General features: G+C 33.4%; 1 protein-coding gene across 1 annotated transcript in view; it reads right to left on the bottom strand.

Annotated features, from left to right (window-relative positions):
• The window catches only part of LOC121826690 (fibrous sheath-interacting protein 2), a 76,201-nt gene that overhangs the window by 40,583 nt on the left and 18,481 nt on the right, over positions 1–17,137 (bottom strand). The window contains exons 9-15 of the mRNA XM_076569775.1: positions 15,655–15,741; positions 11,011–11,126; positions 10,134–10,170; positions 9,429–9,532; positions 7,526–7,589; positions 3,449–3,506; positions 62–95 (exon numbers count right to left, since the gene is read on the bottom strand). Of these exons, the coding sequence (XP_076425890.1) occupies positions 62–95; positions 3,449–3,506; positions 7,526–7,589; positions 9,429–9,532; positions 10,134–10,170; positions 11,011–11,126; positions 15,655–15,741 (500 nt within the window). The remainder of the gene's footprint in view (positions 1–61; positions 96–3,448; positions 3,507–7,525; positions 7,590–9,428; positions 9,533–10,133; positions 10,171–11,010; positions 11,127–15,654; positions 15,742–17,137) is intronic.

The raw sequence follows: 17,137 nt of genomic DNA, 5'->3' as shown, positions 1-17,137 counted from the left end.
TTTTCTAGAATGGCATATGGTAATTAATATACTGTCTTATCAGTTAACTTTGGATACATACTTTATTTTGTAAGCAATTCTGGAGATTTTGCTGCCTGTAAAGTTAAGAAATAGTTATGATTTAGTTAAGTTAGGACAAATAATTTATGAGCATACTTTCAAAATTCATATCCTTTATTGTTTCTTTTTTATGAGAGGTCTTCTACATAAATATGAAACACTCTAAACTTTATTTTGTGTTCTTGAATGTTCTGCTAAAATAAGGGCCTGTAGACTCAAAATTGTGTTTTATTTACTCAGGAGAGTAGAATCACAGTATGCAATATATCACATAAATAATGTATGATTCTGGTGGTTGGAACTCTGATATACCTTTGACATGTCCATTTTGCTATTTTCTGGAGAATGATACAGGATAAGAAAGGAAGGAACAGATGATTACTCTATTCTACCTGCTAATAGAACTGATGGAATAGTAAGTTTTCTGATCATAGCTCTCTGGTAATCTTTTATCTGCATTTTAAGATCCCAACCTCACTGTGCTACATCTCAGAGCAGAAAGAGCATGCAGATTTCTATTCAGTAACTACTGGATAGAATCCTGGGTTTCTGACTACTTTCGATGCTAACTTCAATCATCTTTGTGTAATGATGTGATGGACACATATTTTCATGTGTTGTAATTAGATTTACTATTACATACTAATGAAACAAAGGCTAGTTTTATGAATTGTAAAACAGTGTAAGAACTCAGTAATTAAAAATTATGATAAATAAGTCTGAAAACTGAGTCTGATTGTCCCAAACACAGACTATTTAAATGCCTATGCTCTTCCTACTTTCTTAGTCAAGTTCGCACTCTTTTTAATTTTCTTAAGCCTATACATTCCAAAATCATTTTTTCCCACAAAATCTAAAACAAAATTTTGAAAAAAAAGTTTAAGTATTGTAACTTAATTATGCAGAAGCAAAACAAAACACTTCAATTGTAGCTCAGAACTCGGTTTGGGAAGCTGGCATTATAGCTGGGCTTTCAGCTGGAGGCTGAGGTAGGAAGATTGAGTTCATGAGCTACCATGAGCTAGGCTGGGACTATGACAGGAGAGGAGAGAGGAGGAAAATGAGAAAGAAGTAGGAGGTGAAGGGGAGCCTTGAAAAGAGAGTAAAGAAGTGGGAGAGAGGAAGGGAGAGGTAGGAAACAATAATCTACAGACTAGAACTTTTCTCAGATCTAGTTTTTTAAATCAACTCAAAGTTCTACACTTTACTTCTTTTATTTATTTATTACTTTGAATTGTCTAAATTTAACTTTTAATTTTTTTCTGTCTTAAGGCATAGAATAGAGTCCTACCGCTCTCTGCACTGACAGTCTACCATATGTCCAAACAGGCAGCAAAGACCTATGAAAGACCTAAAGAAATAGATGAAAAGTTGGTCTTATGTATTGACTCTATTAGCTGCCAGCATAGCTCAGTGAGTGCTGCAGTGCTTGCCTAGCATGGAGGAGGCACTTCACTAAATCCCCAGCACCCTCCAAAGGAGCAATTGCTTTTTAATGCCATCCACAAGAATAAAAAATAATGGAAGAGTAAAGACCTTCAAAAATTCATTCTTTTCATTAAAGAAATGGACACTAACTAAAAACAGCCAGGAACATAATTCCACAATTCTTAAAAAAATGAAGGCTTGCACTATTCATAAATATTTATTTCAGAAAGACATGAATATAATGCAGGGAGTTTTAAATTGGCCTATACTGCTTCGTTAAAATAATTCATCATAATCACAAGGAATTAATTCTGTAAATCTTGATATTTGCCTAACATCTGGCATCGTTCCTTAAACACAGTGTGTTCTCAATAGATGCTTGATAAGTAGGTATTAAAGATGTGCCTACCTATATCCAATCTCAAATAAAGACCATTATTGAATGGTTCTTTGCCTTCAGTTCTAACGATGTATTGCTAACAAAGTAATTAATTATATGCTAATTTGATCACAATATTATTGTCCCAAACTACTGGACTAATAAACAATTAGTGCAGGTTCTAAACTATAGTCTGTATGGCAGAGGATTTCAAACTTAATTTTTACAATTCTCCTCCCACTGCTAACACAATTTATCTCAATTCTCTGTCATGGATTTTCATTTTACATTAGTAATCTTTTGCATTTACACGTTTAAAAAGGACAAATAAGTATTTGAGAGGGGTGAAAGGTGGTTGACATTAGAACAAATGTAGGGTCTCCATGGTAAAGTCTTTCTTGATACATAGTTAAATTGGTACATGTGATGATCAGGGTCTGACCAGACAGTAAAGGGGATTATAATGTTCTTCCTTTAGCACTTACTTATCCCATTAAAAACAAGTAATTATTATCTGCACATGGTAGGCATCTTTCCTCCTCATTTTGCTTGTTTGGGTAAGACTCATTCTTTCTGGCTGTAACACAATGCTATGTATTCTGTGAACATTCACTGAGTTCTACTTATTTATACCCATCAACCTCACGTTGAAACTCTTCATGAACAATATTTAGTCTGAACATGATTTGTCAGACATCAGAGATCTTTTTTTGTCATCAGAGATCTTTTCTTTTATATAGCCATTTATACAGGAATCTAGGTTTGTAAAGTGTGTAGTTTGGTTTGTATTTCATTTGCTTTGATGGTTTCCTTTTAAGGTTTTAGCACTGGGTCACTGGGAAGACAGTCTTTTGTAAATAGCTTGCTGTGCATGAGAACTGGATTCCCATACTGATCACCCACATAAAGGCTGCATTAGGTTCAGATAGAGACTCTGCCTCATAAAAATAAAATATCAAAGAGAAGCTAAAGACAACCACTGATGTTGACTTCTGTCTTCTGTCTGTGCACACATGCACACACACACATATACTAGCTCCATATAAACATATTTTAAAAGATCACAATGGTTCTAAAACAGTAGCTGGTTCTTTTCAAGTTGAAAAAAATGCTAAAATATTTGTTTCCCAATGTTTGTTTGAGAAATGAAAAAAATTTTGCTACTAAACACCTCTAAAGCTTTCAATTTCCAACATGAGTATTTTTCTGGACAGCACTGCAAATATTTTTAAGAAGGAGAAAGAATATCAAGTCACTGAAATGGTATGATGAACTATTTTATCATCCATTAGAAGCCAATAATCTCAAAAGTCATAGGTAAATATTTCAAAGAGAAATACAAAGAAACCCTGGGAAAAGGGGCAAAGATCATGGGTACAGACACCAAAGGACTGGATAGAAGAAAGGAGGATGGCATTCACTATGTCTACAATTCAAACTCAGTTTTGAAAGTTTTTAAGAAATGAAGTTTCAGTAAATCTAAGTAGAACTACAAAAATGGGAAGATTTCACTTAGTCATGTACTTAAGCAATTATCAAAATATGAATACATGATTCCATGTTAATAATTTGGGTACTTACATATTCGAGTAAACAGGAGAAGAAAAAATACCCGGGGGTGGAGCACCACCCTGAGATCCTAAGCATCAGGAAAAGAAAACTATAGTTTATATTCATCCTCAGTAATTATTAAAATGGCAATATCATTGTCAAATAACCTATTCTCACTTGTAACTGACTTGTTCCCAAGCTTTTCAGGACTTTCATAGCACCTTTCAAAGTTCTTAGTGCACAGTTCAATATACTGTAAAATCTGAACTCTGTATTTACCTCTCCTATGCCTGTTGATGCCAGGTCTTCTACATGTATTATAGGGCTCTACAGACATAGAGTAAAATTTAATATCCTACTGTAACATGCTTTCTGTGCCTATGGACTATTACTTTGGCCATTTCCTTTGGAAAACTTTGTATTTATACTTCTTATTTTTAAAAGTTTTGCCAAGTCTGTGTTAAATCTTTTGAAATCTCATTGGAACTCACCTAAACAAATAGATATCCTTCCTTAGAATTTCTAAAACACTCTACAATGCTTATATTAAGAACTTAAAAGGGGCTGGAAAGAGGGACCATTGGTCCCTGTGCTTTATCCAACCTTGGTTTCAACAATTCTTGCTCATATAAACTCTCCTCTTTCTCGCTAATTAGACTCCCGGAGCTCCACCCGGGGCCTAGCCGTGGATCTCTGCATCCAAATCCTCAGTCGTTAGATGGGGTTTCTAGCACGACAATTAGGGTGTTTGGCCATCCCATCACCAGAGTAGGTCAGTTTGGGCTGTCTCTTAACCATTGCCAGCAGTCTATTGTGGGGGTATCTTTGTGGATTTCTGTGGGCCTCTCTAGCACTTTTTGGAAACACATGGAATATGAACCAATGGCTGAGGGGCCGCCAACTGGATCAGGCCCTCTGAATGGGTGAGACAGTTGATTGGCTTGATCTGTTTGGGAGGCATCCAGGCAGTGGGACCTGTGCTTATTGCATGAGTTAGCTGTTTGAAACCTGGGGCTTATGCAGGGTCGCTTGGCCTGGGAGGAGGGTACAGGACCTGCCTACACTGAATCTACCAGGTTGATCTCAGTCCTCAGGGGAGGCTTTGACCTGGGAGAGGAGGTGGGAATTGAGGGTGGGCTGGAGGGAAGGGGAGAGGGGTGGGAGGGGGAGAACAAGGGAATCTGTGGCTGATATGTAGAACTGAATTGTATTGTAAAATAAAAAAAAAAAGAGGGATAATTGGGTAAGAATATGTACTGCTCTTATAGAGAACCCAAGTTAATTTGCTGGAAGCCATGTCAAACAGTTTACAAAGTCTTGAAATGACCTCTCTAAAGGCTCCAATACTATCCTCTAGTTTCTTCAGGCACCTGAACTTGTGCACATGCACACAAATAATTTTTAAAATAAACATGTATTAAAATTAAAAATAGAAAACTCATTCCTATAATCACAAGTTTATTCATATATCTTAAAAATGTAATAGCTTTACCACAATATTCTCAGCAATACCTATTTGTGGAATATATTATTTGATTTATGCTTTCTTAGCACTTGTTCATCAATTTATTTATCTTGTTCCATTGAATTGTCTGACTTACTTAGTATATAACATAGTGAGATTCTGCCTCTGACTATGGTTACTAAAGACATAGACAAGGCCTTTCTACAGAGCATCTCCACTGCTTTACTGGATAAAATATGTAGATTTATGTATGTTAATTACACAAACAGGAAACAGAAGTCTTAGAATGGACTGTCAAGAGAAAATTTGTGTTTTTATTTAGGGTCATTTAAAAATCAATTTAATTAGTAACTATTAATTTTTCAAATAATGAATGACAATCATATATATATGTAAACTATTTAAATTGTGTACTTTTTTGGGGTTTGTGGATTTTTTTCATATCTTTGGTTTTGGAGAAGAAACTGAGATGAGAATGCACAAAAAAAGCCACATGCTAGCATGTGCTTATAAGTGGACTAAGGGAGATGCCTTGAACTTTATGGTGAGTCTGCTTAGCCTGTTTCTCAAATACCAGGCCAGTGTAAATCCCTGATAAAAAGGTAACACAACACAACACAACACACACACAACACAAACACACACACACCATGAAAGTTTTTATGAACAATAATCATTACAGCAAATTCACTTTTCTGAACGGGCAGCAAGTAATGATTGACTGAGTCAATTTCTCAAGCCCAAGAGCTGAAAGTAAGATACTAGGTCCTGTTTCAGGTTGGGTAGTTTGTTATAGGAACAAAAATGTACTAATACAAAGAAATATATGTTGATGGATGAGTGGATAAACAACATTGGTGTGTAGAGTTATCCCTTGGTATCTTTAGGATAGTGGTTTGAGGATCAAGTCCATGGATCTGAAGGTTCTTCATACAAAATAGCATAGGATTTTCACATAATTTAGCCATGTCTCCTGCACATTGTATTCTCCAGATAATTTACAGTAGTTAATATAAAGTAAACAGTACAGAATGTATTGTATAAGTAGTTGTTATTCTGCATTGTTTACAGAATAACAGGATAAATATACATACACTGAGTATAGATGCAACTAGCATTGACATAAACAGTGTACAACTCAGCTTTCTGGATTTGTTAATACAAAATATGTTGTTATGGGCACTTAGCTGTACATTGAAAGATGGATCTTCAGGTGAAGGCAGGAGGATATAAAGTTTAAGGGCATTCTTGGAAGGAACTAAAAGAAACATGCACAATCCTGAAGAGCATTATGTTACATGAAATAAGTTGAAAGTGCAGAAAAGCAACTCTCGCATGTTCTCCCTTATTGTGAAATATGGATTGTCAAACTCAACAACAGAATATAATGGACTTGAAGGAAAGGAACATGGAGTGATAGTTGTCACAGTTTATTCTTTTGTAAAATTAATAAATATTACATATCCAATACGTAGTGTAAATATTGTAAACAATATTTTTGTGTACTTTAAAATTGTTAGGAGAGATGACCTCCAGTGTTCTAACCATGCACACACTCAAACTTACATGCACAAGTGTAACTGTGAGGTTAAAGATATGTCAACTGGCTTATTATGTAGTATTTGTATATATGTATGTATAACAATAGTTTGATATGTCTCAAATTACTAAGTAGTTTGTACTAAATTCATACTATTTTACTTGTACACTATGCCTCAAAGACTGGGAGAAAGGAAAAGACAAGCTAATAGACAAGTAAAAAGGACATAAAATATAAGCATCTATAGGAAGTTATTCCAGTTTTGATATGAGATATCTCATTAAAAATAGCGTGAAATTAAAACATAAAACCTTTCAGGGGGCATTGAGAAAGAGAGGACAAAAAGATTTTAGGAGTTGCAGGAAGAGGCAGTGTGTTGTGCCATTGTATCTTTTAGGAATGTCAGGTGCTACACCCATAAACTCTCACTGACATGACTGCCTAGACATAAACAGAACAAGGACAATATAATAGATATTCTAAAGTGGGGGGTGGGGGAAGTCCAGGAGGCCATAACACTACACAAAAACTATGGGCAACTGGTGAAGGTTGAGAGCATGAGAAACAGTCTTCCGCAGGGATGAGCATATCAATTGCTCAACCCTGAGTACATACATACAAGTAACATTATACAGAATAAGAATGTTGTACTTATGTACTGGGAAATATATATGTATATTTTAATGAGAGGAAGGAGGTGTATATGGCAGATTTTGGAGGGAGGAGAGGAAGAGGGAAATGATGTAATTATAGTATAATCTAAAAAATAAAAGAAATATTAAGAATCATAAAACTCTCTTTCCTCATGACTCAAATAACATAGTTCTAGGTATTCTCTTCATACAGTATATGGCTTTTATACACACACACTTTATTGCATTTATAAACTTGGTTTGTGTGTTTGTCAAGACTATTTCTTTTGTTATAGGTTAAAAGCTCTGGGTAACATCCTGGCTACATTTTCCTTCAATATTCAGTACTCTGTACAAGATCTAGCAGAAATCGCTGCATTAATACATTAACTGGCAGAGCATTTGCAATGGGCATAAGTGACAGGTGAAAGAATGTTTTAATAGCTGCATGACTTCCTGCTGACATTTACCTGGTTCACCAACATAACTTGATTTCTTGCTTGGTCTTCCATTCCAATCACCTTTCATATCCTGCTACATAAACAAGAAGAGAGATTTCTCCAAATTTTTATCACCAACTTATATTTATATGTTTATTTAAAAATTAATAATGTTAAATTTCTCACAAATCTCCATTTGTAAGAAATATTCATGTTTTGTGCTTATGTTATATTTATTATTTATGCAATTAAAATTAATATATTTATCAAAAATGTTCACAATACTCACACATCTGATGATTTGCCAACTTTGATACTCAGCATGCAGCTGTATTCATGACAAATACAGTATCATTATACAGTTTCATGAAATTATATATAGTTGGAATTGGCATTAGGAGTGAATACTGATGATTTAGATGGTTAAGAGGAAGGTTCTGTGTTCCTGCTATGATACTTCTTTCCTACAAATATAGCATTTTCTGGTAACCCTAAATTAACTATATAAAGGCAAAGAAGTTAATCAACTTAATTAGAAGTGCATGATATTTTTGAAAACAGCAGCTCAGTGGTACTGAAAAAGAGCATGCACCCTTTATGAGTGACTGTGAGTTTCTATACTTTTCTGGGCACTCAACCTGATTGCAGAAAAAAGAATCATAACAATAAGTATCTTAAGTTTTCAATATTTAAATGTGAAAGCAAGAAATGAGAAAAATGTCTGACAATTTTAGGCTTTTCACAGTGTGCCAGAGAACAATTAAACTTCTTATCATAAATTTGGTATCTGTGAACATCTGCTACCCATTTGGGAGTAAAATGGAAAGTGAATAAAGCATGTAATACTCAGAAAGGTCAATAATGCAGTTTACACATACGATTTTTGTGTACTGAGGTAAAATGTTTTCTTGTTCTTTACTGAACAGTTATCTGGATGTAGCACAGTGATGTTCTCATTTTGAAGTGTGGAGTATTGCAATAATCAACCTACAGAGTATCTTATCATGCAATTTTTTTCAATCCCATGAATAAACTTGACACATGCTTTTCGGCCTCTTGTTCCTTATAACATTTTGACAATGTACAAAACAAAGATGAATGCTACAGTGTGTTTTAAGATATTGTTTTAACAGGCCTTCTTGATTTCTTAAATGTTAGAGGCTTTAAAATATGGTAAACAATGTTACTATTCCAACAGTTAAAATTTTTCCTGATTGTTAGCATATTTAACAGAGCTAGTGACACAGCAGATTAGTGAACTAACTATGCAAAATTACAATTAACAAATATTTATTTATAATAAAATGTGTCACAGAGACATATCAGTATGGTAAGCATAATACAGTTTAGATATTCTGCATACTTTTTATTCTGCATTATTTGATGTCAATTGTTATGTATTGTAAGTCACATAAAATGATATCATTTTCTACCTTTATATGAAGAATTCATTTGGAGATAATCTATTAAATATCTATTAAAATTGTTGAAAACCATGTAAACTCCTTAGCATAGTGAATCACTTATTACCATGATATTGGAACTGAGGATATTGATTTTATTCCTAAGATAACAGGTTGAAAATTTATAGATAATATTTATTTCATGTGAAATGGCTATATACCTGGATACCCACTGATAATTTTCCATAAGAAGAAACCTGATTACTGATAAAAAATGCTAAATCAGTGTTATAAGAAGCCACCAAAGAAGCTCAGCTGATTCTTCTGTGGGTTCCATGAATGCAGTAAATGTTACACCTTGTGGATTATATTTAGACACCCTGATCTTGAGTTATTACATTTTTACAATTGTACGATAAATTTCATGGAATGCAGTTATACTGTAAGTTTAAAAATTGGCATTTTCATATATCAAAATGACCATAAGTTATCTCATTTATTGAATTTAGAGTAAATTAAATGTTACATACCTCTTCTTTTTGAGGACACAAAGATGTACGTGAAAGTCTATTAGCCTTTGTGGGTGAATTTTGTGCTGAAATAATTGAATCTCTAGTTGATGTGTTTACAGGAACTAGAAAGATAAGAGATAGCTTTAAGTATGAATGTACTATAATTCCAAAGGTGAATCATGACTTGCCCGCTTGCTCTAGCATTCTCTTCACTAAGCTGCGACACTGACTAGAATCAGTAATCTATTTAAGCTAAGCAAATTTCTTCAAAGATAGTATCTGTTTTGGATGTTCATTGCCTAAAAATGTCACTTCTTCCCAGTTGCATCCATCGAAAAATCTGAAACCCTTATCTTTTGATGACCACAACCATTTAGTCTCATGAAACTAACAGGGCCCACTGACAAACTGGACTGTTTTAATTGTATTCAGTCTGCAACAACAACTTATTGTTTATACAAATAAATAAACAAAGCTGTATTTTAAATTAATTTTATGCAAAAGGCATAGAAGTGATGAAAAGTTGTTTAAGAAGATTTTTTCACAGCAAGAATTATGGTGAACTAAAAAGAGGAAGAAGTGATTAGAGAAAGGGTACTTCAATAATGAAAAAGTCAAACTAATCATTCCTTTTAAAATGAGATAAAACAGCTTTCAAAACCATACAATGGAGTCCAACTATGTACTTAATAACAGAGTCATTAGTATTGTTCATAACCTTACCTCTTTCATCACTTATTTTTTTTGTTACTCCATTTCTCTATATTGCAAAATATTAAAGAGAAAAATATTCATTAGTAACATTATTTCAGGAATAGATTCTGCCTTCTCTCAGGAAACCAAATGAATCTAGATGTTTTTCTCCCCTTCATGTCTAAAGTTTGTAATAAAAAGTGTAGCAAGCACAGTAAATATACTTAACTTCCCAGGATACCTTTCGCCATCTCAAATTTAGTTCAATATTGAGCTCAATTTATAGCAATATAGGTCTTACTCCTCTTCTGTCTGCCCTTTATTTAAAGTCACAGTGAGCCACTCAATGGAAAGTTCTCAAACTTAGTCATTCAACTGGGTAAAGAGAAATACAATTCTACCGATTAAACCCCATGCAACACACTGTAACCCTTATTTGAAGTACTCCTTCCAACCAGAGCCAGAATAAAAATTAGTCTCCCCAGATTAGTGTAACATATCTATGTTTATCCCTAATTAGTCAATGTATCCTCAAGATGGGTGTTGCCTCACTAGCCTTTGCATTCAGTTGACTCAATTTGCATTCAGTTGACTCAATTTTCTTACTTTGTCATGTTTAGCTTATTCCAGTGCTTGGTCAAACACATGAGCATAGATTTCTTATATTACTAGTAAATAGCAATGTTATCATCACTATTGGTAATGGGTTTTGGATTTGTTTCTGTTAAATGTCACAGTACATGGATAATAAAGCTAGAGTGAATCTTTCTTGCCCCTGAATGGGATCACTTTTTCTTGCAAGAACTCATTTCCCCTAATAATACCAGGTTGGTAAAACAGGTAACACATATGAATAAAACTTAAGCAAATGAAGTAATGCTAAGGACAAAATTTGAAATATTTTTACCTTTTGTTCTGAGCTACTGTTTTGTATCCCTGTCTGATACGCAACTGAGGATCCTGATATTTTTGTAACGTTCTTTGAACTACTCTGAGAATGATTAACAACAGTTGATACTTGTCCTACGAGTAAATGAGAAAGAAAACCTTTGGTTTTGAACACGTTGTTAAGTGAAACAAATTGTATTTTCTTTAACTAATTATTAAAATTTGAAATATTCATGAGTAACAGTACTTACAAAAAATACAACTGAAAGACTCATTCAATCAACAATATATTGGGATTACTCATATATGTGCTCCCCTGGATGGTTGTAATCAATCCATCTTTCCAGTCCCAAGAGTACTAATATATAACTCTTAAGGTTATTTTGTATTTTCTGAAATTTTACATGAATGCAATTATACAGTGTGTACACTTTTCCTTTATTTTTATTTTTATTTTTGAGGAAGTAAAATGATTTTTTTTATGCAGCATAATGCTGTTTGGGTATACCACATTTTGTAGTCTACCATGAGTTCATAGACATCTCAGTTGTTTTTAATTCCAACCATTTCTTACATGAACTTCTGTGAATTTTCATGCACAAATGTATATATATGTATATATATATATATATACACATATATGCACATATATCAAACATAAATATATATATTGGTCTATAAAAGTATTGATCTGTCTCTAATATAATTCAGTTAAATTGAATAAAGCTTTATCATAAAACCTGCCTTACCATATGGTAAATATAACTTTAAGTAGTAACCTCAAAAACTTTATCAAAGTGATCATCTTATTTTAATATCAATCACCTGTAGATCATAATTTCTCTTCTTTTACATATTCCTGTCAACACTTAATTAGCAGAGAAAATCATTCATTTACATACATATTAAGAAAATAAAAAAGTAATAATATCAACAGCAACTCTAAATTCAGTAAAAATGCAAAACAAGACTGACCAGCGAAAGAAAAGGACATAAATGAACACAGCAGAGTCTACAGATAATCACCAAATGGTTAAGAAAGGAGAGTACAATACAAAATGCATGATATGAAAATATGCATTAAAGACAATGATCTTGAAAATTCATATATCCACTCCTACTTATGAATAAGTAAAAATAGGAGAAAATTGTTGTCTAATAAATAAATATAATACTAGTCTAAAATTTTTTTTTTCAAAACGATCCCAGAAACAAATTACTTCTTGGGTTTAAGTGACTTCATAGAATTGAAGCTAATTTCCAAGGGAAATTAAATTTACACAAACTTTCAAGACACTGAAGTGCAAACATTTCTCAACCCCCTTGTTTTTAATTGGTGTGTACACTTTATACTGTGCTGGGCTTCATAAAGACATTTCCATACAGGTATATAATAGACTTGCCCGGTCTTTTCCCTTTCTTTCCCTTACCATTACCATTAGTCACCTTTAATCTTACATAGCTTCACTTGTAAATTCACGTCTTATAGGAATATATAAGTTTATGTATCTGCATAAAATCTAGGATCCACAAATGGGCAAGTACATGCAGTATTTTTCACTGAGTCTGATTTAATTTGCTTAATATAATTTTCTACAATTGCATATATTTTTGCAAATGACACAATGTTGTTCTGTTTTTGATTAAATATAATTCTGTTATACATATATACCATATTTTCTTTATCCTTTTGTTGAAGGACACCTATCTTGATTTCATCATTTATTATGAACAGTACTGAAATAAACATTGATGTGCAATTTCTCTATATGTTTTGAATTTTTAGGGTAAATATCCAGAAGTGATTTAGCTGGTTTACATGGTAGAATTGTATTTAATTCTTTTGAGAAACATTCATACAGATTTTTACAGTGACTTGATTAATTTATATTCCCACCAGCATGCATAGACAGACGTTCTTTCATTTTTAATCCACATCCTCATCAGCATTTGTTATTTGTTTTTTTAATGATTGCAGTTCCATCTGGAGTGGGAAAGAATGTCAGTGTTTTGATTTGCACTTCTCAAGGTGTTTCGGCTTACATTTTTCTAATGATGTTGACCATTTATTTCATCAGTTTGTTGGCCATTTATGCTTCATCTTTTGAGAAAAGCCTATGCATTAGTTTATTTACATGTTGTAGTAATCGACTTCCTGTTTTTTTTGTATATTTTTGTATTCCAAATGCTAATCCAGATTAGATGTGTAGTTAGAAAATTTTTTATCCCATTCAGCACACCATTTCTTCATTCTATTGTCTAGAAACATTTTTTGAGAGTGAAATCATTTAATTCTGTATCAACACACTTGGTAATTTGGTAATCTTGTTAAATCCTTGTCTATGCCTATGTCTTTAAGCACATTCCCTAATTTTCACCTAACAGTTTCAGATATTTTACATTATTTGATACATCTGGAATTGAATTTTGTATATGGTAAGAAATAGACATCTGGTTTATTTTTCTACTTGTAGATATCCAGCTTTCCTAGAACCATTTGCTGAAGACAGTATCATTTTATCCAATTCATATTTTTAGCCTCTTTGTAAGTAGTTAGTTGGCATCTGGTAGTGTGAGTTTATAGGGTCTTCAGTTTATTCCATTATTCTACATGTCCTTTTTTGTTGCAGTGTCATGTTGTTTTTGGTATTATGGTTATCTTAGGCTTCTACTGTTGTAATAAAAACCATGACCAAGAACAACTTTGGGAAAAGGGGTATATTTCATTTTACCATTGTAGTCCATCACAAAAGCTTATTAAATATCTGGGAGTAAACATAATCAAGAAAACAAAAGAACTCTACAATGACAAGTTTAAAATACTGAAGAAAAAGAATACTCAAGAAAATTGGAAGACCTCTCAAGTTATGGATCACCATAATTAATATTGTGGAAATGGCCATACTATCACTATCAATCTACAAATTTAATGTAATCCTTATCAAAATTATTATGAAATTCTTGAACGAAATAGATAAAATAATCCCCCAAATTCAAATGTAAGCACAAAAGACCCTGAATATCCAAAACAATCCTGAACAAAAACAGTGCTGAAAGTATCACCATACTGAATTTGAAGTCATACTACAGAGCCATTGTTCTGGTTGGTTTTTTGTCCAATGAACACAAGCTAGAGTAATCTGTAATGAAGAAACTTCAATTGGGAAAATATCCTCACAAGTTTAGCCTGTATGCAAACCTATGAGGCATTTTCTTGATTTGCGTTTGCTGTGAAAAGCCTAGCCAAGTGTGGGAAGTGAATCCCTGTGCAGGTGATCCAGGGTTGTATATAAAAGGAAACTGAGCAAGCCAGGAGGAAAAACCCAATAAGCATCACTCCTCCATGGCTTCTGCTTCAGTTCCTGCCTTCAGGCTGCTGCCTTGAGTTCCTGCCTTGACTTTCCTTCCAGATGGACTACAATGGTGAGATGAAATACACCCCTTTTCCCAAAGTTGCTCTTGGTCATGGTTTTTATTACAACAGTATAAGCTTAACATAACCATAATACCAAAAACAACGTGACCCTGCTACAAAAAAGGACATGTAGAATAATGGAATAAAAGAGAAGACCCTATAAGCCCACACTACCAGATAGCCAACTAATTTTTTACAAAGAGGCTAAAAATGCACCAAATTTGTTTTCACAGAAATAATTACTGAAATAGCCATAGTTATCTGTGATAACTGTTGTTAGAGGGAGAGGAAGATTTCCTTAGGTTCTATATATAGTATGTTGCCCAAACTCTAATAGGAGGTTGAGAAAAGCTAACTGGAGGTGGGGTGGGCTTTTGCAACCTAAATGCTGCCCCACTCCCAGTGACACCCCTTCTACAACAAGGCCACACCTACTAACCCTTTGCAAACAGTTGTACTAACTAGGGACCAAGCATTTGAATACATGAGCCTATGGAGGTCATTCTCATTAAAGGCATCACAGAGATGGACAAGCTCAAATTCAGAGGGTCCTGTGACAGACTAGACAAGTGAAGATTAGTAGCATTGTACTTTTGCTGGGTTTCTGGATTTTGTAATAAGCAAACAGATTACACACAGAGAACAAAAAACTTGGAGTTTGTTTTCTTTAAGTTTTAATCAGTAAGATATGTTTCAAGGTTATTCCGAGTTTACACATTAACTGCACCTTGAGAATTATTAGTGAATGAAGTGTCATAGTATTCAGTTTCAATGTTTTTCATTTTCATGTTTATCATTAGAGTCCTTGTTTGGGAGCTCACAGTATAATCTGCTGAGCTTAAATGAAGAACAAAAAGTGACACAGCCTAACAATGATAGAAAGTGATACTTCAATAAATGTTCATTTTTATTGTTGAGTCAATGAATTTAGCTTCCGAAATATATTCTGAGTTTTCTAAAATCATTCTGAGAATATAAAGTACAATCAGCCAATTTGTATCTATAATTAATAATAATAAATCCTGCATCAAACTGTTCTTAAGTGACAATTCAATGACCAGTCAAAAACACTAAATGAGTTATATAGAGATTAAATTCTGAAAGCAATACATGGCAGGCAGCCTCAAAAATCAGTAATTCATCAGAATAAACTAAAGCTTCATGTGCATTCAAGTGAAGATCACCACTAACTCAGTTTTCCGCAAATCACTACTCTAAATATTTGATATTTACTAAAATATCAATTACCTGATGTTCCTTTTAATGATTCCTGGTCACCATCAGGATAAACTATTTTGATATCATCAAAATGCTTCTTTTTCTTCTTTATAGAAGCTTAAAAATGTAATAAGACATATTATTAGTAGTGATAATTGAATTAGCCAAGATCAAAGACCCTTTTGTGCTCAAGAGGAAGTAAGTTTTTGTTAATCTATATGTGGTATTTAGAAGACATAGAGGAGAAGATGGAGAAATGTCAAATGGGAGGAGATAAATATTTCTGAAATATTATGCCTTTAACTTAAAAGTCCTACTTGGAGAGACTATTTTTTGTTTTTGAAAGAAGGAAACCTGCACCATAATCTACTGGAGCATGTAGTTTCCTTTCTGGAGAAATACATACCAGCATAAAGACATTGATGAAGATTTACCAGCCCAGAGTGACTATGAGATTCTTGAATTTGACTTAGAGATGAGTAAAAGCAAAAAAGATAGGTGTGTGTATATATGTATACATATGTTTTCTGCTTGGTAGAAGAAGACATTACTACTGTGATAACAAGTGTGAAAATGATGTCTTAATTCCGTGTCACTTCAATATTATAGAAACATTATTAGTATACAATTTTCTAAGGAATATATGATGTAGCAGTGTTTAAGAGTGCTACTGTTGGAGCTCAGCAGATGGTTCTGAAGTTAAGATCACTTCTTGCCCTTGTGGAAACCCTGGGTTTGCTTCCCAAGGCTCACATGATGGCTCACAACCAACCAGTTCTAGGGGTCTGTTGCCCTCTTCTAACTTCCAGAGATACCAGGTATGAACATGCATACAGGATAAAATACATATAAAATAAAAAAAAAATTGTAAATGTTTTGAAAAGTTGACAATTCACATCATTTCCCTATTACATGAGAAAGAAATACTGGGTTGTACAAAGCTATTAAAGTGATTTGTAATCTGCACCAATCCTTTAAAGACTATAGATAGACTGAGTTAATTCATTTACCAAACTTTTTTAGTAGATTTATTTTTCTCAAAATTTTATGACATGCAAAATTAGAAGTTTAGTATTATAGCGATTGAAATTATTAGAAATCTGTAGCTATATAGAGTATTGCAAGCTTCCAGTGATGAGGGATGATGCAGCTTATGGTTATCAAAAAATACCTGACTGAATGTAAATTGAGTGTGAAGGATTAGAAAGAAAAGGTGAGTAGGCGATATAGGCTGAGAAAAAGACACAGGGAGGCAACAAAAGGGAAACAATCTGTTTAATAATGGTCAGTACTCCTATATGACAGAGCTATCAATGAAGACTTACTATGTGCCAAAATTTTAAAGGTCTTCATAGATGTTGTTTAGTGTATTATATTCAGTTTTAGAGGGGAAAAGTGTCTGTGAAATGTTAAATAACTTGCCAAAACCATTAACAGGTATTGAAAATTATAAAGGAGAAGTTAGAGGAAGAGTTGGACAGTAGTAGTCTGGCTCCAGAGCCTGTACACTGTA

Source organism: Peromyscus maniculatus, chromosome 4, assembly GCF_049852395.1.
Source record: "Peromyscus maniculatus bairdii isolate BWxNUB_F1_BW_parent chromosome 4, HU_Pman_BW_mat_3.1, whole genome shotgun sequence".
In the NCBI taxonomy this organism is placed as follows: Eukaryota; Metazoa; Chordata; class Mammalia; order Rodentia; family Cricetidae; genus Peromyscus; species Peromyscus maniculatus.
This window is presented reverse-complemented; position numbering and strand designations above follow the sequence as displayed.